Source organism: Giraffa tippelskirchi, chromosome 1, assembly GCF_054371585.1.
Source record: "Giraffa tippelskirchi isolate mGirTip1 chromosome 1, T2T-mGirTip1v1.2.pri, whole genome shotgun sequence".
Classification (NCBI taxonomy): domain Eukaryota; kingdom Metazoa; phylum Chordata; class Mammalia; order Artiodactyla; family Giraffidae; genus Giraffa; species Giraffa tippelskirchi.
In genome coordinates, this window is record NC_137275.1 from 210153642 (window position 1) to 210175782 (window position 22141).

The following is a 22141-nucleotide window of genomic DNA, read 5'->3' on the forward strand; positions in this document are numbered from 1 at the left end:
TGGATAATGCAGAATTAGGGACTGGGAAGGGGGTTAAGATGATCAGGGAAGAAGAGTTCTAAGACTGAATAGAGCTGATGCTTGACCTTCAGCCAAAATGACCTTAGCCCACAATCACCTGGGCTAACAGGAATCCCTTCTGAAAACCTCAGTTTGGTCTTTCCTGAAGCTGACAACCCCAGCACACAGGACTAGAGATGCAGCATCACAGGCTAATCCAGACAGATCAATTAAGCCCGCAGAATCAGAGAGGCTGACAAAGCCCGAGCCCTCCGAACGACCTAGTTCCCTCCCCAGCCCCCTCGCCCTCCCCAGGAGCCTGTCCCCACCTCCCTCCCGCAGGTGCAGTCTCTCCAGGGGGCGGTGAGAGCCATGAATAGTAAGGGTCTTAGCTCAAGCACACAGAGGCGTTTAGCTGCCCAAACCTAATCCCCCGATAATCGGATTATGTAAATTCCTACTTCAACCCCTTCCCCTGCAAGACCTCACCCCTAAACTCTCCACACTGTGGGACCAGGAAGGAAGACAGCACAGCACGCTGAAGAATCACTGCTAGTGGAATGCTGCACCAAAATGGTTTCATCATTTCAAAAATTATAAAACCAGCAATAACATGGAAGAAACTTCGGAGAAGAGAACAAATGTTGACCCCGGTTGCACTGTGCTGGCACCTCTGTGCTCCATTCTCCGCAGTCCTTATCTTTCCCTTTGTCCTGTCTCTCAATCCTGGTCTACTTGTACATGGATACTGTTTTACATTTATTGTTGTTTCCCCTAGCCTCACATATTTCCAGTCTTGCTTCCTAGTTGCTGTGCTGTGCTTTGCTTAGTCGCGCAGTCGTGTCCAACTCTGTGACCCCATGGACTGTAGCCTGCCAGGCTCCTCTGTCCATGGAGTTTCTTCAGGTAAGGCTACTGGATTGGGTTGCCATGCCCTCCTCCAGGGGATCTTCCCAATCCAGGGATCATACCCAGGTTTTCCATATTGCAGGCAGATTCTTCACTGTCTGAGCCACCAGGGAAGCCCAAGAATACCGGAGTGGGTAGCCTATCCTTTCTCCAGGGGATCTTCCCAACCCAGGGATCAGACTGGGGTCTTCTGCATTGCAGACAGATTCTTTACCAGCTGATCTACCAAGGAAGCCCTACACTTCTTTTTTACAACTGTAGAATGTGCCATTAAGAATATATTACCTCGCAGGCTTTGGCTGAGAGGAAGGGTAATGTAGGTTCTTGGTTTAAATTCTAACATGTGCTTTATCAGGACTGAGGTAGGGTGGAAAAGCATGGGCACCAAGAGGCCCTGTGAGAAAGCAGTTTCTTCTCAACGGCACCCAGAGACAGCCAGCAGAAAGGACGAATAAGGGCTGCTCACTGCAAATACCAGAGTATGTTCCCAAAGGCCCCTTTAAGCCTGTGCATCATTGACCAATTCATTTTCTCCAACCCACCCTCCAATCCATCCTCTGACTGACTGCCACCAGAATGAGCCTCGGAACCTGTAAATCTAAACATATCACTCTTATGTTAGAGGCACACAGTTGTCTTCACATGGACTGCCCTCTCCTCCACTCCTGCATGTGTAATTCCTACCTAGCATCTCCCACTCTTATACCTGGGCGACCCAGGCCCCTGTCTTGAGTTCTGTGCTTTGGATGGCCCTGCCCTGCTCTGGCCCCCCTCCTGTGCCCACCATGTACCTGCCCATTTCCCACATTCTAGACCACACTCAGGGTGTCAGGGACCCCTGAATTTAAATCACACTCTATATCTAGAACCCCAGCATTTCTGCTCAAATGGCCTTGAGTCCATTGTCAGAACCTACACAGGCCTTTTCCTTAGGTCCATGTGGGCTGGGAGTCCATGTTATATACCAGGCCGCTCACAGAGCAGGACAGCTTGAGGTGGGAAGAGAAAAGGGATGGGGATGGGTCAGGAGTCTCCATTTGTACCCTTGTCCTGGGTCCACAAACGTCAGAGGCATCCCTGCCTCAAGGCCTAGTTTATATGTCATCCTTCCCATGAGCAATTGCTGATCCTCCGGCTAGAATCTTTGCCTCCCTACCTCCAATTTCATACTCTCTGGCACTCAGGACTGTCTGCCTTGTATTTGGTCATTTTTGTCATGTCCTCTTCCTCCCAAAGACTGTGAACTAACTCCTTGAAGGCAGATAGAGAATTTTCGTAACTTTCCTACCCTCTAAGAATCTAGCAATTTGGGCAATAGCTTTCTTATTTATAATAAGGACTGTATTCATTTTTTTTTTGAAGAGGGGGGCAAACAACCCCCAAATCTCAGTTGCTTTCAACAGCAGAGATTTATTCCTGTCTCGTGTTATGAGGGCTGGGGTTGGCTATGGGTTTGTTTCTTCAGAGAGCAACCCCCAACATGACTTTCTCACGACTGAGCTCAATCAGCAGTCACTCTTAAAGCTTCTACTCCATTACCACCAAGTCAAGTCCATTCACATTCCATTGTCTGATGCAAGTCACATGGTCAAGCCTGGAAGGGAGCAAGCTGTCTCTTTAACTAAATTACCTACAGGGAAGCACTGCCAGTCACGTGACAATCCTCTCACAAGGAAGGGAGCCAGTAGTTGTAACAATAATGTGATTTATCAGAGTAAAATTTGCATTAGTCTGACTGTGTGCTAGGCCCAGTGCTAAATTCTTTACCTGTTTTGTTTTTCTCATTTAGTCCTCATGACCCTATTATTGTCCCCATTTTACAGATGAGGAAATTGAGGTAGGGAAAAGTTACATGATTTGCCTATGGCCATGTAAGTGGGTAGATAGGGGATTTCAACCTGGGTAATGCAATAGCTTTGCATTCCAGAGTCCTTTGCTCTTATCCACTAAGCATTAATGCATCTGTGAATTTATTGTGCCAAATCCTATGCTGGTACCTTCAGAGAGTGTGATACCTAGAAGTTTGATTTATCAACCAGCATTTGAAGAATGCATATTCAGTGGGACTGGGGAGACAGAACAAATAAGTAAAATATTACTACATAGGGGTGAGTGCTAAGGAGAAAAATAAAAGCAGGGTAGGAAGATGAAGAGCCCTGTGTGTGTGAAGGTGCAGTTTCAGACCTTGCGTCAGAGAATCTTCATTGAGAAGGTGACATTTGAGCAAAGACCTGAAGAATGTCAGCTCCTTGAGGGCAGAAATTTGTGTCTGTTTTGTTTGAACCCCAGTGCCTGTAACAGGCACTGGTGCATAGTAGACACTCAGTGTTAATAATTGCTGAATGAATCAAAGGAGGTGAGGGAGGAAACTACTTGGATTTTGAGGGAAGACTGTTGCAGACAGTGGAAACAGACCATGCAGAGGCCCTGAGGCAGGAGAGTGCCTGGAATGTTCATGAAATTACAGAGGTCAGAGTGGCTAGAGCTGAGTACACTTCTTCAGCTTCTTTTCAGGCAGAGAAGGAACAGACAAGTCAGGTAAAGGGTATCTGGGAGCCAAGTCAGGTAAAGGGTATCTGGGAGCCAATGTTAAGACTTCAGCTTAATTCTGAGTGAAATGAGGAGCCAGAGAAAGGTTTTGAGTGAGAAGCAACAGGAACCTGACATGGGTTTTCAAAAGATCATTCTGGGTGATGCTGGAGAATAGATGAAAAGAGGAAAGTACAGAAGCAGGAAGACCAATGAGGAGGCACTCTAGAACATGGGATGCATGCTGGGAATCGGTCCAGTGCAGTGATTGTTAAACTTCTCTGTGCATGTTAATCTCCTGGGACACTTTGGTAAAAAGGCAGATTTGTAACCCTATCCCCAGAAAACCTGATCTGGTGGTCTTGGCTGTGGGTTTTGAGGTCTATACCTTCTCTCACCTATGATTCTGAAGTAAGTGGTTCTTGAACTACAGTTGGAGACTCACTGGGGCTTAAATGATTGACATCTTAGGAGTTGATGAGTTAACCGCGGGGCACGCACTTCCGGAGGTTTGTAGACCCTGTAGAAAAGGGTTGGTAAGTTGCACTCCGCCCTCTGGGGTATGCTGTAGACCGAGTGAGTGTCAGGACCCCCTATCGTCCCCACACGTTACACAAAGCTGGCGTCTCCTTCCGCCTCTGCTCGGTTTCTAGGGCACAGGGAGACTGGTCCCGGGAAGCGGGGATGTGGGGGTGGAGTGTGGGGATGGGAGGGACCTGCGGGAGTCCCGGGCGGGGAAGGAGCCCTGTGAGTCCCTAGACAAAAGGCGATGTCTATAAAGGCGGTGGCGGAGGCGCAGCGCCCAGGCGGAGGGCGACAACTGCGGCGCGGGCTCCCTTCTCGGAGAGGAGGTGCGTGGACTCCTGGAGGGTTGGGGACGCTGCTGCGTTTGGGCGCCAGCGGGTCTCTGGCGCAGTTCCCCAGTCCGAGCCGCACTCGCCGCGGAGGGCAGGGGTGTGGAGGTGACTTGGTGGCAGCCACCAGGGCGACTCGGTGAGAAGACCTGGGGACTTCTCGCGGAGCAGGGGCCGTGGTGCAGCTCCGAGGAAGCCTGGCGCGTACCTGTTGGCGGGGCTGCTGAGCCTTGATATGTGATGTCCCGGACACCCAGGAGCATCTCCGAGGGCCGTCTTGGCAGCTTCTGAGCTGGGGTGAGCGATTCCTGGAGACCTGGCAGGTGCGAAACTTTAGATGTTTCTCCAGAATGCCTGAACTTAGTCGCAGGGCAGGCGTTGCAGGCAAGGGGGAGCAAGAATTATAACAAGAAAAAAGGAAAAGCTGGGAAGTGAAGTGGTCCAGGGCCGCAGGTTGGGTCGGGTGGGCGTGGGCGGCGAAGGCAGGTGTAGAGCGCTGTTTTGAAACAGGTGGCCCTCCCAATGCACCGGGAGCCCACCCAAAGATCCGCATTCACAGTAAATGTACTTGTTTAGAACATCAACATGCAGAGCTGTCTGGTGAGAAAAGTAATTGCATAATAGCATGTATTGTGATTTTTTTTTTAATATAAAGGATATATTATATAAACACACACCAAACTGGCTACTGCTGGGGAATGACTTTGAATAAGGTAGATGGATAAGGGAGGGGGACTTTTTTTGCTTTATCACTTGTGTACTGCTTGATTTTTTTTTCCCCTTAAGTTAGCCTGTGTTACTTCTATAGCAATTTCTAAAGGCAAACCTATGCTTCCTGTTTGAGGTTAGGCACCCTCCCCGAACCCAGCTGTATAAACCACTCTTCACTACCCTCCTTCTGTACCATGTTTTCACTTACTTTTCAAAGAGAGTTGAAAGAAGAGAGAAATACACAGGACCAAATGCCAGGAAGAGAAATTTAACATCTTACGAGAAAAGAGCAGTGTGAGAGCCTAAATGCCTGGCGCAGGCCGCCATAGGAACGTTAGCTGCCTGCATTTCTGTGCTGCCGTCTTTCTGGGCTCCATGTCCAGAAAACATTCACACGAAAAACCAGCAGCACCTGTTGCAGGTAGTGGTCATCTTCTCAGGGGGCATAATGTTCTTTTCTCCAGTAGCCTGTTACCTTCTGTGGTAACAGATTATAAATAGAAGTTTGTGCTCACCTATATTCCTATTCAATTTACTGTGACATTCCTCCTATCCAGGCATTCTTAATCTTTGGCCCGTGACACCTACCCCCCCATGGATGTGTGGATAAAACTCAGGGGGTTCTAAATTACATCTTTTTATCTACTAACCTTTCATCTAAATTGAGCATTTCTTTTATTTATGAATGTTTATGTAGTTTATTATTAATAAACTACAGTGGCGGTAGGAGTGCTGATGCCTTTGTCATCAATAGAAATCATAGACACTTTCAACTCTTGTTACAGATGTTACTGATCTTCTGAAAAATCACTTACCAATCACTAGTTAGAAATTAAATGATGGTGACAAATCCAATTATTTAATGTGTTAACAGTGAAGCATAGGTTTTATTGTGTTGCATTTTAGAATTATTCTCATACCTATGAAGTATAACTGGTTATTTTATGTGTCTCTATATTGTAATTCATGCCTTTTAACTTCATATTCTGAGAAGACTTTTCCCTTTATGTATTTGAAATAATTGTTCTGAGATGAAATCTGTCCCTGGGCTTCCCTGGCCCCGACTCAGCCGGCATCAGTGGTGACTCAGGCTTGGGACACAGGCTCTGCCACACTGGGCTATGTGACATTGGACAAAGAACTGCACCTCTGTTTCAACATCTGTCTGATGCTCTCTGGTTCTGTGGCATCTGGAGTATTTTTTAAGCTCTTAAAGTACTCTGAATCAAGATTTGCAGCTGTTAGTACTTGCAACAGGAAAAACACTAAATGCCATTTTCCTTTGATTCAATAAATACTTTAATAATTTTCCAGTGACCTCTACATTGAGTTTTTCCAGCTTGTTGAATCACTGATTTTTATTTCCCAGTGTGGAGAAGGAGAGTAACACACTTGAGGATAAATCAACAATTATTCAGTTCAGTTCAGTCTCTCAGTTGTGTCCGACTCTTTGTGACCCCATGAACTGCAGCACGCCAGGCCTCCCTATCTATCACTAACTCCCTAAGTCCACCTAAACCCATGTCCATCAAGTCAGTGATGCCATCCAGCCATCTCATCCTCTGTCGTCCCCTTCTCCTCCTGCCCTCAATCTTTCCCAGCATCAGGGTCTTTTCGAATGAGTCAGTTCTTCGCATAAGGTGGCCAAAGTATTGGAGTTCCAGCTTCAACATCAATCCTTCCAATGAACACCCAGGACTGATCTCCTTTAGGATAGACTGGTTGGATCGCCTTGCAGTCCAAGGGACTCTCAAGAGTCTTCTCCAACACCACAGTTCAAAAGCATCAATTCTTCGGTGCTCAGCTTTCTTTATAGTCCAGCTCTCACATCCATACATGACCACTGGAAAAACCATAGCCTTGACTAGACAGACCTTTGTTGGCAAAGTAATGTGTCTGCTTTTTAATATGCTGTCTAGATTGGTCATAACTTTCCTTCCAAGGAGTAAGTGTCTTTTAATTTCATGGCTGCAGTCACCATCTGCAGTGATTTTGGAGCCTAAAAAAATAAAGTCTGACACTGTTTCCACAGTTTCCCCATCTATCTGCCATGAAGTGATGGGACCAGATGCCATGATCTTAGTTTTCTGAATGTTGAGCTTTAAGCCAACTTTTTCACTCTCCTCTTTCACTTTTATCAAGAGGCTCTTTAGGTCTTCTTCACCTTCTGCCATAAGGGTGGTGTCATCTGCATATCTGAAGTTATTGATATTTCTCCTGGCAATCTTGATTCCAGCTTGTGCTTCCTCCAGCCCAGCGTTTCTCATGAGGTACTCTGCGTATAAGTTAAATAAGCAGGGTGACAATATATAGCCTTGACGTACTCCTTTTCCTGTTTGGAACAAGTCTGTTATTCCATGTCCAGTTCTAAGTGTTGCTTCCTGACCTGCATACAGGTTTCTCAAGAGGCAGGTTAGGTGGTCTGGTATTCCCATCTCTTGAAAATTTTCCACAGTTTATTGTGATCCACACAGTCAAAAGCTTTGGCATAGTCAATGAAGCAGAATTATTAAGCACCTCCTAGAATGGCAAGGCTGTGTTTCAGAAGCCTGCCTTCTCTCCTCCCTGTTTCTGCTTCTCATAATAGGATGGAGCTCTCTCAGAAGAGAGCACCGGTTAGTTTATCCTGGCTAATCTTTTCTTCCCAGCTTGAAAATGACCTTCCCATGGGACTAGTGAATAAGATAAAGCCTCTTTTGACAAAAGAAGCTTAAAAGTAACTTTACTCCTACAGTCCTGGGTGCAAAGCAACCAGTTTCAACGTGAGCAAAACTGGATAGTCTTAAAAATTCCCTTGATTTAGGTTCACACTTTCATATTTTAGGTATAGTTGAATACAGGCCCGACAATGCTCATTGTAGATACAAAGGCCAGGTTGGACCCTGGTTCGATTCCTGAGTCGGAAAGATCCACTGGAGAAGGGATAGGCTACCCACTCCAGTATTCTTGGGCTTCTCTGGTGGCTTAGCTGGTAAAGAATCCACCTGCAATGTGAGAGACCTGAGTTCGATCCCTGGGTTGGGAAGATCCCTGGAGAAGGGATAGACTACCCACTCCAGTATTCTGGCCCGGAGAATTCCATGGACTGTATAGTCCATGGGGTCGCAAAGAGTCAGACATGACTGAGCAACTTTCACTTTCACTTTCACTTTAGGTAGATAAAAGGCAAAGTCAGGGCATAGTGGCATTTCAGCACAGAAAGAGGCCTTAGGTATCACCCCCTTCAGATTGGAAGTCCCCTGGATTGCCTGAATTAGGTGCTATTTCTCTGCTCCTACAGACCCCGGGCTTCCCATCTGTGTCATAGGGCAGAGGGTTCCTCAGTGTACAGCAGCCAGTACAGTGTCTGGCTCATAGCGTCAGTAATTGTTGATAGTAAAGTTTGGAGTACATGTGACTGTATTGGATCATGGATCCGAACGGGGTGTCTCTACAGAGATAGAGGAAGTAAACCTAAGAGGCTGATGGAGGAAGCCGGAGGAGGCCTGAGGTCAGCCAGTGAACTTGAGCTGCCATGATTCTGCTCACAACTGGCTTCTCAGCACAGCACTGGCCTCTCCTACCCAGGCAGAAGCAGGAAAGTCAACAAGAACCTGCATGGGTAAATGTCCTAGGGGCATATATCCTTCTAGCTGATATTTTGTGTAATATTAATATTGTCATTCTTAGTCCCCTAAATACTGCTTCCTTCTTAAACATAATTTTGCTAGATCTCAGAGCTCCTGTTTAGAGTAAGGCAATGTTCTTAGCATTAGCCGCACAGGGAGATGATGTGAAGGGTGTACTGTTGGGACCTCACTTCAGGAAAAAAACTTTCAGTTCAGCTACAGGGAGTGCAGTTAGCTGACAACCATCAGTAGCAGTGCTGACGGGCCTCAGGACTGGGCGTCCGTTCTTCAGGTAGCCCCCAGCCTATGAGAGTTCTTGGCAGTGCTGCTGGGACCTGGTGATTCTTGCCCGATAGGGTCTCCTTTACAGGCACTTTTTGCCCCAGAGCTCCCTGTTGGGTTGGCTGCCACTTTTCTAGCTCTGTATTGCAGCCTGAGGCTCTTCTGACCAGTCCTGCAGCCTCCCTGCTTTGATTTTGGAAATGTCAGATGTGCATTGCAGTCTTAAGACATTCTTGGCCCAAGTCTTTCTTTTCTTTTTTCATCTTTCACAGTCCTTAACTCCCAATAAACTGCTTGTACATCCAACTCCAGCTTGGCATCTGCTTCCTGGAGGACCATCCCAATCCACCTGGGGAGTTTTAAAAAATACCAATGCCCCCAGAAATTTTCATTCAATTGGTCTGGGATGCAACCTGGGTGAATCCAATAAGCAGCACAAGTCAAGGGCCACTGGAATAGAAGAAAAGTTCTGGAGCAGAAGTTCCAAATGTTTGTTAAGTTAGAAAAGGATCTGCTTTCTCACAAGTCACTAGGGCTTCAACAAATCACTTCTTTAGGTCCTTTTCGAATAAAATGGGCCCACCCTTTCATACCATAGGTGCCAATTTGTAACCTTCCAACTCCTTCCTGCAACATGGGCCATTAACACAAACAACAGTTGTGGAAGGAAGCTGGCATTTTGAGAGGCACCTACCAACTTCCTGATATTCTATATGTTGCTTTTATGTAACCTATGTCAGATACTCAGTGTTTACCTACAGACTCATATCCTTGTGTGTGCGTGCATGCTCAGTCACTTCAGTCATTTCCGATTCTTTGCGACCCTATGGACTATAGCCCACCAGGCTCTTCTGTCCATGGGATTCTCCAGGTAAGAATACTGAATCCCCTCCTCCAGGGGATCTTTCCGACCCAGAGATCAAATCTAAGTTTCCTACATCTCTTGCATTGCAGGCAGATTCTTTACCGATGAGCCACTGGGGAAGCCCCTCATATCCTCAGAAAAGCCCAAATAAAAATAGAAGAAAGGTAGAATTTAGGCAAAACTTCAACAGCGTTGACCTGGTCATTTTGGTCTTGACATGATCCTTTGACACTTTTCTCTAGGCAGCAAGTGTCTCTCTGGATTTGGCCCTTAGTGTGTGGGACCTTGTCCTGTGATTCTTAAGTGTTTCTGTATGTGCTGCCTCCTCCATCAGGCCATCCAATAAGCTCCTTGAGCACAAGTACCCCATTCAGCCATGTCCACAAACCCAGCTCATAGCACAGGACCTAGCACAGAGCAGGTCTACAGGAAGAGTTAAAATAAAGGAATAAAGGTAGCAAGAACCAAGAGGTTGTATAACCAGACTTGGTTATAGAAAAACAAGGTATTACCTTCCCCCCAGTATTCACAATTCAGTATTTCACAAGTCATTTTTATTTATAAGCATATTTTTGTTGTATTTATTCCTCAACACTTTTGTAGCCATTACCGTGTGTCAGGCACTGTTGAAAGTGATTTACAAATATTAAACTTATTTAATTCTCCTAATAGCCTTTGTCTACCACCAGTGGCTGCAGGAGTTCAGCAAGGGAAGGATATGGGAGGCTCTGGGATGGCCTGGAAAGGTTTTAGGAATGGAAAGGAGGATTTAATCTGCTCTTTAAAGATTGTGTAGAAATAGGCAAGAAGACAGTGAGGAGGGAACTCATGGGACAGAAAATACAAAGGTATGGAATTGGGAATATTTACTACTGTTTGAGTGGGGGGGTGGTGGTGGTGTGAGGAACAGGAAGGGACCCTCTGCCCAGGTTGCTGAGACTGGAGCAGGTGGCAAACTGATAGCCATGAGCCAAGGGTACCAAACGTCTGGTACTGGGTTTTGGCTTATATTCTGATGTGCCATAAACATTCCCATTGATGTATGTTAATCCAAGCCACCTGAACAAAGGGGCCCATGCCTCTCAGAGGAAAAAATGGCATGATGAGGATTGGCAATATGTGATAATAATCACCGCTCCCACAGTTGGAGAGATCATCCAAATTCAACCTTGGGAAGCCTGGCTATCTTCTGCAGCATCCATACCAAATTGTCACCCCTCACCTACTCCTTTCCTTTGTTTCCTTTGTTTGTCATGCTAAATAACCCCATTGCTATTCTTCATCCAACTGAACTTCAAGATTCTTCATCACCCTGTTCATCTTCCTCTAACTGTGGTCTGATCTAGACATTTTAGCTCTCACACAGTGCACCCAATCCTGCAGATAAAGTCGACCAGCCAAAAGAGTTGTGCTGTCACCTTCTTCATTCCAAATGTTATGTTGTAAATGAAACCTAGGATTGCAGCCCCCTCCCCCCTTTTAAAGAATCTGAATTCAACTTCCTATTAACAAATATATATTTTATTCACATGTGTACTCAGTCCTACACTGTGCCTGATTCTGAACACTTAGGAAGAGTTGGTTATAAAAGAAGTAATGGGAGTATTAGGATAAAACCACCATTTTACCTGGAGGCTTCGAAACAACCAGGGAGAGAAAAGCTGACAGGAGGTGTTCTCACCCTGCCCTTTCTTCTGCCGCATTTTCTTCTCTTGTCACAGAAAGATCCATAACACCTGGAAATGAGGCAGCACATCCCCTAAGATCTGGATGGAGAAGATGAACAACTCAAGCTCCTGGCAGGACATGGGCTACCCAGCAGGCCTCTGACAAGGTGTTGGCCCTCAGGGCCCTTTCTCTTTCCTGTCTCAGGAACTCCAACATGACCAGAAAGATCTTCACAAACACCAGGGAGCGGTGGAGGCAGCAGAATGTCAACAGTGCCTTTGCCAAGCTGAGGAAGCTCATTCCCACTCACCCTCCGGACAAGAAGCTGAGCAAAAATGAAACACTTCGCCTGGCCATGAGGTATATCAACTTCCTGGTGAAGGTCTTGGGAGAGCAGAGCCTACAGCAAACAGGAGTGGCTGCTCCAGGAAACATTCTGGGCCTCTTCCCCCAGGGACCCCACTTGCCAGACAGGACTCTCCTTGGTGACTGCCAGGTTCCATCACCCGGCTCAAGCCACCACATTCCGTAATAGTGGGGCTCTCGCTATTGTGACCCCAGGCAGCACTGGTTCAGAAGTCACTAGCTGTCAATATTTTTGCAAGTACCAGAGTCAGCATGGTGAATAATTTGTGAGGCATGAATTCAAGTTTCATAGGAGGTGTCTCAGGGTCAGCTGCAGAATGCTAAAAGGAGGCCAAAAGGGAGGTGGCCGCACATCCCCTTCCCTGGGGCCTTCAGGCAGAGCAGCCTGTATCTGTTGATTTTATAAATCCAGGTTCCTGCATAAGATGCTGTTTTGGGGGAATAAAGGACCCTTAGGTTCAAAACTGGTTTGAAAATCACTGCTGTACGTAATATGTTTTCAGTTGTAAGAAGAGTTTCCTCATAATGGATCGCAGATGGATGAGTATAAAATGCTACCCTCCGAACGTATTTTAAAGTTTGTTCTGAAAAATGAGGCATATTTGATCAAGGGTGAACAGCATAAGGCAAATGAAAAGATAGCCCTTGCAGAAACCGACCTGGAGACTTGTGGGGAATCTGTGGATAAAAGACCCTTCTGACACACGAGGACCACAAGAAGGCAGCAGATACGTGCAGGAGAGCGCTGCCTCCTCTATCTCTATGGAAATGTGAGGTGTCACTTGCATTGGAACACGAGTATATGTGTTATCGCTAAAGCCAAATGGTAGATTATACCTATGAGAGGAAAGGACGTGATAATTTGTGAGAGTTCATGGTTTTCTTATCAAAAGAAGTTGACTAAAATAGTTTTCCTAATCCTTTAGTTTCACATGTCAGATATTGAAAACTTTTAATTCAGTGTAAGTTCTTGATGATTTAAGACCTGTAAAATTCAAATAGAATGATGAAAATCTAAATATTACCATTTAACAGCTCATTTAACAGAGAGCTTAACAAAAGATTTAGAGTAGACAATAGGAGTGTAATACCAGTCTCTAATGAATTGATGGATGTGTGATTTGTTTTCCCTGCTGAGGAGCATTAGCTCAGTCTTACACTGGAAGGGGTGGTGCCCACAAAAGAATGAACGGTGTAGATCTGACAGAACTCACAACCGTATGCCACCATGATGATGCTTGGATTCAAAAATGAATCCCATAGTTAAGCCCAGAATACAAATAATGTCATTTGATTGTCTCTGGAACGTTTTATTTTCCCAAAATTCTTGACAGAACATTGGTTTTAAAACCTTCTGAACTATAGGTAAGAAATTGATGGGTTTGAGATTATGTATACACAATAGAGGAATTTAAATTTTCTGCCCACTCTAGAAAGAAGATATTCAATTTATGAAAGGCTGAAATGAACCTCTTTGGTTTGGTGATCAGAAGAAATCTGGATGAGGCATCCTAAAAATCTCATTCTCAAAATAGCAAGTTCATAATGTCATTAAACTCTACAGCATTCACACTTATGGCACAATGCATTTATCAAAACAATGCATTTGGGACTTCCCTGGTGGTCCAAAAGTGAAGACTCTGCACTTCCAATGCAGGGGGCGTGGGATTCCTGGTCAGGGTAACTAAGATCCCACATGCCGTGTTAGTTAATTCAGTCACTCAGTAATGTCTGACTCTTTGCGACCCCATGGACTGCAGCACGCCAGGCTTCCCTATCCATCAGTAACTCCCAGAGCTTACTCAAATTCATGTCCATCAAGTCGGTGATGCCGTCCAACCATCTCGTCCTGTGTCATCCCCTTCTCTTCCTGCCCTCAATCTTTCCCAGCATCAGAGTCTTTTCCAATGAGTCAGTTCTTCGCATCAGGTGGATTGGAGCATCAGAGTATTGGAGCTTCAACTGCAGCATTAGTCCTTCCAATGAATATACAGGACTGATTTCTTTTAGGATGGACTGGTTGGATCTCCTTGCAGTCCAAGGGACTCTCAAGAGTCTTCTCCAACACCGCGGTTCAAAAGCATCAGTTCTTTGGCACTCAGTTTTCGTTATAGCCCAACTCTCACATCCATACATGACTACTGGAAAAACCATAACTTTGACTAGACAGACTTTTGTTGGCAAAGTAATGTCTCTGCTTTTTAATATGCTGTCTAGGTTGGTCATAGCTTTTCTTCCAAGGAGCAAGCATCTTTTAATTTCATGGCTGCAGTCACCATCTGCAGTGATTTTGGAGCCCAAGAAAATGAAAAAAAAAAAAAAAAAGCATGCTGTGTAGCATGGACAAAATAAAAATAAATAATGAGAACAATAAAATAAAATTTTTAAAAAGAAACAATGCATTCTTTTGTGTAGGTCCTTTCTTTAAACTGCATTCAATAAACATCCCCACAGACCCAAAGTAGTCCAGAGAAACACATAAACACAGAAACCAGGGGATTCCCCCAAATTTGCATTTCTTTCTCATGAGCTTTTGTTGTTCTCATGAGCTTATGTGGACTTAAATTTGTCCCCAAACTACCACGTGATATCACATCTCAAAACTCTGGTGACAGTTGTCAATTGAGTAATATTGCTTATTCTCTCATCTGGCATTAAATCACATTCACACTTTTGACAGTATTTTTATATTGTGCTGTGCATCAGTCATATCCGACTCTTTATGACCCCATGGACCATAGCCCATCAGGTTTCTCTGTCCATGGGGTTTTCCCAGCAAAAAGACTGGAGTGGGTTGCTATGTCCTTCTCCAGGGGATTTTCCCAGCCTGGGGATTGAACCTGGGTCTGTCTCCTGCATTGCTGGTGGATTCTTTACCACTGAGCCACTAGTAGCCTCATTTGAACTGTAGCTGAGGAAGGCACAGAAGACCTTTTTGTGTGAACATAGGATTTTACTGCTCTTCTCAGAATGAGTGCACTTCTCTGCTGTTGGGGCCTTGTCTGCTGTGCACAGAAATGTAACTGCTTTACACTGAAATGTAACTGAGTACCGCTGAAAAGTCATGAAAAGATTGAGTATCATTAAATTAAATGAGGGGAACAGTTTTTAAAGAAACTCTACAGGAAATTCCTATGATAAGTGAATAAACATTTAATATATTAATGTAATTCATCTCTTAAATTATTTCTTTTGCAAGTTGGGTCTTGGTCTGTCAAGTTGTATTAGGTTAAAGTGACTGTCAAAAGGAATTGTAGGTACCTGGGTATCAGAAGCTTGGCAAGGTACACATGAGACTGGAAGCTAATTCTTAAATCACTCCACAGCCTTCCTTGGTGTCCTGTATTTACAGCTTGGTGACTGGAGTAGTAAGAATTTATGGTTCAAATGAATTATAGTTCACTGATGGTACATCTCTTTATGGATCATTTGAACCTAACAGAAAAATTTAGACCAATTATATCATCTATGCTTCTCTATTACTTGTTCTGCTATGGACACCACTGAAAGCTTCCAGAAACCAGGTATAACAGGTCCATTTATTTATATAGATCATTAGATTGGCTAGTTCTAATCCTCACTTTACAGAGGAGAAAACAGTCCAGAGGGTTTTGAAGTAACTTTCTAGAGGTCACATGGATAGTTAGTGGAAACCCAGGACATAGTACAAGATCTCCTGACCCAGCATCCAGTCTATTCAGCCATGAAGGATTTTAGGATTAGAAGTGGACAAGCATCTTATTATTGGCTCATCTCTGTGCAATACTATTTGGTGATCTTCTTCATATGCCTTTTAATTGAAATTGAATCAATGTGCTTTGTAGAATATGATTAGAGGTACCAACCAAAGATTTTATTTGTTGATGTTTTGCGAGTTTTTAATCATTGATTCTAATTTGCTATTTAACTATTAATTTATTGAAAATAAATTATTAAGAAAAGAAATTGTTATTTTTTTTCTTTTTAGAAATTATTTCACAAATTTTCTAAGCATAGCCTCCATCTCCCCATCCTCACAACGACTGTTCTGGCTTTGAACCCCACTCCTTCTGTTGTCTCTAGTCTAAAAAAAATATAGCATTCCCTGATTAGTCCTTCCTTTTCCTTCACTTTCACACAGCTTCCTAATTGTCCTTCTCACATCACAACTACAGTCATCCCCAGCTATCAAACCTTCAGTGTCTTGTCCACCAGATTGAGACAGACACTGTATCCCAGCAAACCAGCCCCTCTGTAGCCTGGCTCATTGTACCCTTCCTTTCACGTTCCACAATTGCCTGAATGTATCAGACACACTAAGGAAACTGCTTCACTTGATGGTCCCCAAACACTCTCTACTCTTTGATACCTCCAGCTTTACTCTTGTGAGTCTCTCTGCTTGCACTAAATTCCACTTTCTAAAATCCTTCATGACTGATCTTAAATACCACTCCTTCAGGAAGCTTGACTTATCTTAAACACTGTCTTACATGAAGTCCTCTTAGATTTCGACCATTCAATATAATCTCTTCTTTTGTAGAATACTCTTATTCCTTCAAGACCCTTGCTTCCTCTTCCCTGTATTACAGACATCTTATGTATATTCTGTCCCTAGCAACAAGGTCTCCTGGAGGGCAGTGACAATTTATAACACTGAATCCTCACAACAACCCTGCCAGTGACTTTACTTTCAAAATGAGAAAGCTAGATCAAGACTGGCTCCATTAAGAATATTCCTCTAAAAAAAAAAAAAAAAGACTATTCCTCTAGCCTCTCTTAAAAGATAACGTTGAAATGTAACTTGAAGGAATTCACCGGCAGTCCAGAGGTTAATACTCAGCTTTTCACTGAGTAATGGCCTGGGTTCCATTCCTGGTCGAAGAAGTAAGATCCCACAAGCCTCACTGTGCAACTAAAAAAAAAAAGAAAATGTAACTTTGCATCTTGAACAAGCTGAATTTCCCTGAGAAATCCAAAGTCTAAAGCTCTTTTTATTTTTATTTATTTATTTATTTTTTAAAGCTCTTTTTAAAAGTTTGTTTCTCAAAGTTTTCCATTCAACAAGGCCTTTGCAGCACCTGCCTGATGAGGTTTCACCACCTAAGAATGTCTTGAGATGACCCAAACATATGTAAGTTATACACAACAGGCTTTGTCCTTAAGAGGCTAAAGGATGAAAGGAGCCAGGAGAATGGACAGCTTAACTCCTGACCCACAGGCCAAAGGTTAGCTGAAAGTCACATCCTTAAATAAAAAGGTCAAAGATAAGGAAGGAATCTTAAGAGCTCAATGGCAATGCAAAGTGGGGGATTTAAAGTGGCAGGTGCTAGGAAGGAATGCCAAGGGGAGAGTGTGGCTAAAGGATTACAGGAAGCCAGAGTGTGGCCTCCTAAACACAGTCTCCCTTCTTCTGTTAGAGCTTACTATAAACTGGGAAACTTTCTGTTCTATTTCTTCTTTGTTGCTAATGACCTATTACTAGCATTAAAATCACTAGGTTTAAAAATTTTTTCTAGATTTTAAAAAGCACTAGATTTTTACATAAACCTTAGTTAGGTTTGTAATCTATCAAATAATGTTTAAGAATTTAATTTCCAGAGCTCAAGGGAGTAGTTGAACAAAGCAAGCTGTAGAATTGCCTTGTCTGGATAATTTTAAATATTAGGATTATCCAATATGTTCATATGCCTGAACCTAAGTAACTCTCCTTCTAGGAAGCTATCATAAAGAAGTAATCAGAATTATGGTCAAAGGATTATCTGTGTGGGTATCTATTTCAGAGTTATTTACAATGTAAGTAAAAATAAAATCAATTTATAACAGTAAGAGAGCCAAAATTTGCTGAACATATTTGCCTACAATATGCTAGGCACTGTGATAAGAGCTTCTAACATATCAGCTCACCTAATCTTCATAATAATTTATATTGTTACTGTAATATCAATTATATGTTTTGTTCTCATTTCACAGATGACAAAACTGAAATTTAGGAGATGATGATTTTTTAAAGGGTGAATTTTTTAAGTTTTTATTTTATATTGGAGTATAGGTGATTAATAATGTTGTACTAGCAATGGAGTATTACTCGGCTATAAAAAGGAATGCATTTGAGTCAATTCTAATGAGGTTGGTGAACCTAGAGCCTAATATACAGAGTGGAGTAAATCAGAAAGAGAAAGACAAATATCATATATTAGTGCATATATATGAATCTATAAAGATGGTACTGATGAGCCTATTTGCAGGGCAGCAAAGGAGATGCAGACATAGAAAACAGACTTTTGGTCATAGTAGGGGACGGAGAGGAGATGACTTGAGAGAATAGTATTGAAACATATACATTATCATATGTAAAATAGATAGCCAGTAAGAATTTGTTGTATGATGCAGGGAACCCAAAGCCAGTGCTATGACAACCCAGAGGGGTAGGATGGGGAGGGAGACTACAGAGGGAGGGGGCGTGTGTATGCCTGTGTCTAATTCATGTTGTTGTGTGGCAGAAACCATCACAATATTGTAATTATCCTCTGATTAAAAATAAAATAAAAGTTAAATTAAAAAAATAATGTGTTAGTTTTAGGTGTACAAAGTGATTGTTATACATGTATCTATTCTTTTTCAAATTCTTTCCCCACTTAGGTTATTACAGACTATTGAGCAGAGTTCCTGTGCTTATACGGTAGATCCTTGTTGGTTATGTTTTTTTTTTTGACTGTACCACATGACATGTAGACCTTCCTTGACCAGGGATCTTGTGCTCCCTACATTGAAAGTGTGGAGTCTTAACCACTGGCCCACCAGGGAAGTCTTGGTTATCTATTTTAAACATAGCGGTGTGCATATGTCAATCCCAAATTCCCACTCTGTCCCTCTCTCCAACTCTTCTTCCCTGGTAACCATAAATTAGTTCTCTAGATCTGTGAGCCTGTTTCTGTTTTGTAAGTTAGTTCCTTTGTATGATTTTTTTTTTAGATTCCCCATATAAGCAATTTCACATGATGTTGGTCTTTCTCATCTGACTTACTTCACTTAGTATGATAACCTCCACATCCATCTATGTGGCTGCAAATAGCATTATTTCATTCTTTTTAATGGCTGAGTAATATTCCATCGTATATATTGCCACATCTTTATTCATTCATCTGTGGATGGATATATAGATTGCTTCCATGTCTTGGCTATTGTATACAGTGCTGCAGTGAACACTGGGGTGCCTGTGTCCTTTCAAACCATGTTTTTCTCTGGGTGTGTGCCTGGGAGTCGGATTGCTGGATCATATGGTAGTTGTATTTTTAGTTTCTTAAAGAACATCCATGATGTTCTGTATACTGTCTGTACAAATTTACATTCCCACCAATAATGTAGGAGGCTTTTCTTTTCTCCACACCATCTCTAGCTTTTGTAGACTTTTTGATGATGGCCATTCTGACTGATGTGAGTGACATCTCATTATAGTTTTGATTTGCATTTCTCTAATAATTAGCCATGTTAAGCATATTTTCATGTGTCTCTTTGCCATCTGTATGTCTTCTTTGGAGAAATGTCTTTTTAGGTCCTCTGACCATTTTTTGATTGGATTGTTTGTTTTTGAATATTGAGCTGCATGAGCTGTTTATAAATTTTGGAGATTAATCTCTTATCAGTCATATTGTTTGCAAATATTTTCTCCTGTTCTGTGGGTTGTCTTTGTTTTGTTTAGGGTTTCCTTTGCTGTGCAGAAGCTTTTGAGCTTAATTTGGACCCATTTGTTTATTTTTGTTTTTATTTCCATTACTCTAGGAGATGGCTCAGAAAAGATATTGCTGCAATTTATGTCAAAGGGTGTCCTGTCTATGTTTTCTTCTAGGAGTTTTATAGTATCCAGTCTTACCTTAGGTCTTTAATCCATTTTAAAGTTATTTTTGTGTATGGTGTTAAAGGATGTTCTAATTTCATTTTTTTTTTTTTTTACATGTGGCTGTCCAGTGTTTCCAGGACTGTTTATTGAAGAGACTGTCTTTTCTTCATTGTATAGTTTTGCCATCTTTGTTGTAGATTAATTGACCATAGGTTTGACTATTGCCAAAGCTATGTGGATAGTCAGAGCACCTTGTCTAAGGATACCTTGCACCGCTGCCTTTTCTGCCACTCCATTATTCTATGTAAGAGGATGTGTGAAGTGCAACTGTTTCAACCCACCGCCCAAGGGAGACAAAGCCTGTCAGAGCTCATGAGCTTCTCAGGCCTTACTCCATCTACTCCTCACCTCTCTTCTCTGAATACCAGGCCTCCAGATCCCCAGATCACACTTAAGGTATTTCACATGTTCACTTTGGCTTCTGGCAAATAGAAATTCTTTCCTTACCTGCCTCCCTAGACTAAATTTCTTCCCTAGGCTCCAGAGCCTCTGAAAACAGCTTCACACTGTCTTCCTTGTTCTTCTCTGAGAGGCTATATTACTCTAGGCTCCAGGAGAAAGGATGCTTCAGCATAGAAAGGGAGGATAGACATACTGGTGAAAAGAGAGGAGATAAAGCAGAGGAGAGACAGTTATTTGGACTAGAAAACTGCACTGTGTTTGCGTATCAGGATACATCTACCTGGACACACGACATAAGGGAAATGAAGATAGCAGCTTGCAGGTAGGGACGGGAAATATAAATGCCTTGAGGAAGGGTTATTCATATTAATTGAGTGTTTGCTATGTGCCAGACATCTTATAAATGTCATCTTCAATACTTCTAACTACCATTTAGTGGAGGTATTTGCTTTAATTTACAGTCGGGGCAATTGTGGCTTTGAAGAGTCTAGGAGACCAACTTAAGATTCGTGCAATGAGCAAGCAGCAAGACAAGGCTCTGAATCCATATCTGCCTTTCAGCACTGGCCAAATCTCTCTGTGTTCTTCTACCTTGAAGAATAGAAACCTCTCATGGTTTCTAAATGGACTTAGGTTTATAAGTGGACTTCTCTGGTGGCTCAGACGGTAAAGAATCTGCCAGCAATGCTGGAGACCCTGGTTTGATCCCTGGGTCAGGAAGATCCCCTGGAGAAGGGAATGGCTACCCAGTTCAGTATTCTTGCCTGGAGAACTCCATGGATAGAGGAACCTGGTGGGCTATAGTCCATGGGGTTGCAAAGAGTCAGACATGACTGAGCAACTAACACACACACACAGGAAGTAAGTGCTCACTGCAGGTAGGCAGTGATTGAAATGAATTTTTTTTTTAGTACAGAGTAAATTGATTGGTAATTTGGGTTTTCTATCCACAAGAATTCTTTGATATAGAATAAATTATCCAAAGGAAATGATGGGGGTTCTGTTCCTATTATGTTGAACACCACTTTAAATTATGTTGAACACCACTGCAGAAGATGTATCAACAGAAATGAGCCTCCTCTATCTGGCCTTTGATGTTCATCACGTTGTAATTCAGGTTTAAATGAGGTTTCCTTTTGCTCTCATAGAGTTGGACACATTCAGATGTTCTCTGAGCATCATGTAAACTGGTGCAGAGGGTCAAGTACAGGGATGTCGTCTCAGGACTCTTTCATCTTTAAGGGTAAAAAAGTCTTTCTTCCAAGTAGGAAAGGTAGAAGAAATCACCTCCTGGAAATTCAAAATTTATCACACACAAAGATTAGGGTCCTTCTTAATTTTCAAAATAATGAAAATTTCATTTATACCCATAAACTGTCTATAGCCAAGAAAGGTGCACTCAGCCAAAAAAAATTCCCTGGCTTCCCCTATTTTAACAGTTTTGATAGTTGAGTTTCCTCTTGTGGTTTCTAAGCACACATCACCCACAGTCCTAAAACAACTACCATCACCCAGCTTTTTTGTTTGTTTTCTTTTCCGGAAATAAAGGAAAAATACAGAAGTCCAATTCAGCAAGTACTGAAATCAAACATCCACTGAACTTTGTTCCCAACAAGTAAACCCCTTATCAGTCTCTTGCAGAGATTCTAAAACGCTTATCTCGATAGACCCGATTATGGGGCTGACCCACTCTCAATGCTGAGTAGGAATCAAACGGGCATTCTCTTCTGTCAGCAAGCCCCGCTTGGCAATCCAGATAAATCAATTAATGGGATGCAGAGCCGCTGTCCTGCCTTTCTCTTCCCCATACTTACCTCCCCCGGCTCCCTCCGACTTCTCAGTCCCCTGTTTAATACCATCTAAGAGTCCTTATTTACAAGAGGGCTTGTGCAGGTGCAAGCTTTCAGGCCAGCAGCCCAGGAGCAATTGTCCCCTCTGCCCTTCCAGCTCCAGGCTCCCCTCTTTGTGAGGCACTTTTCTTTTCTCTGCTTTTCAGATGGAGAAAATGCCCCTCAGCAGCTCATCTAATCGGATTATGCTAATTTGTACTTCATGAACCTAAACAGCATAA

The 22141-nt window shown here is 43.0% G+C and overlaps 2 protein-coding genes across 10 annotated transcripts in view; both read left to right on the plus strand.

The window, feature by feature from the left end:
- The window catches only part of FKTN (fukutin), a 122295-nt gene that overhangs the window by 76899 nt on the left and 23255 nt on the right, over positions 1-22141 (plus strand). For 2 of the 8 annotated variants that reach the window (XR_014064097.1, XM_081525239.1), the window contains exon 11: positions 11480-14151. The exons of 2 other annotated variants lie outside the window; for them this stretch is intronic. Coding sequence is in view for 2 of the 6 variants with exons in the window: in XM_081525239.1 (XP_081381365.1) it covers positions 11480-11541 (62 nt within the window). In the remaining 4 variants the exon portion in view is untranslated. Of the gene's footprint in view, positions 1-11479; positions 14152-22141 lie in introns of those variants that run through there. 4 more of the 8 variants (XR_014064118.1, XM_081525259.1, XM_081525296.1 and 1 more) reach the window with 3 other exon arrangements.
- Positions 4196-14151, plus strand: TAL2 (TAL bHLH transcription factor 2). 2 transcript variants are annotated; one of them, XM_081525409.1, is made up of 2 exons: positions 4196-4289; positions 11607-14151. In XM_081525409.1, the coding sequence occupies exon 2, from the start codon at positions 11641-11643 to the stop codon at positions 11956-11958; it is 318 nt and encodes a 105-aa protein (XP_081381535.1). In that variant the 5' UTR covers positions 4196-4289; positions 11607-11640; the 3' UTR covers positions 11959-14151. The 2 variants fall into 2 exon arrangements, with proteins under 2 accessions (XP_081381535.1, XP_081381526.1); XM_081525400.1 differs by lacking the exon at positions 4196-4289 and adding an exon at positions 4525-4615.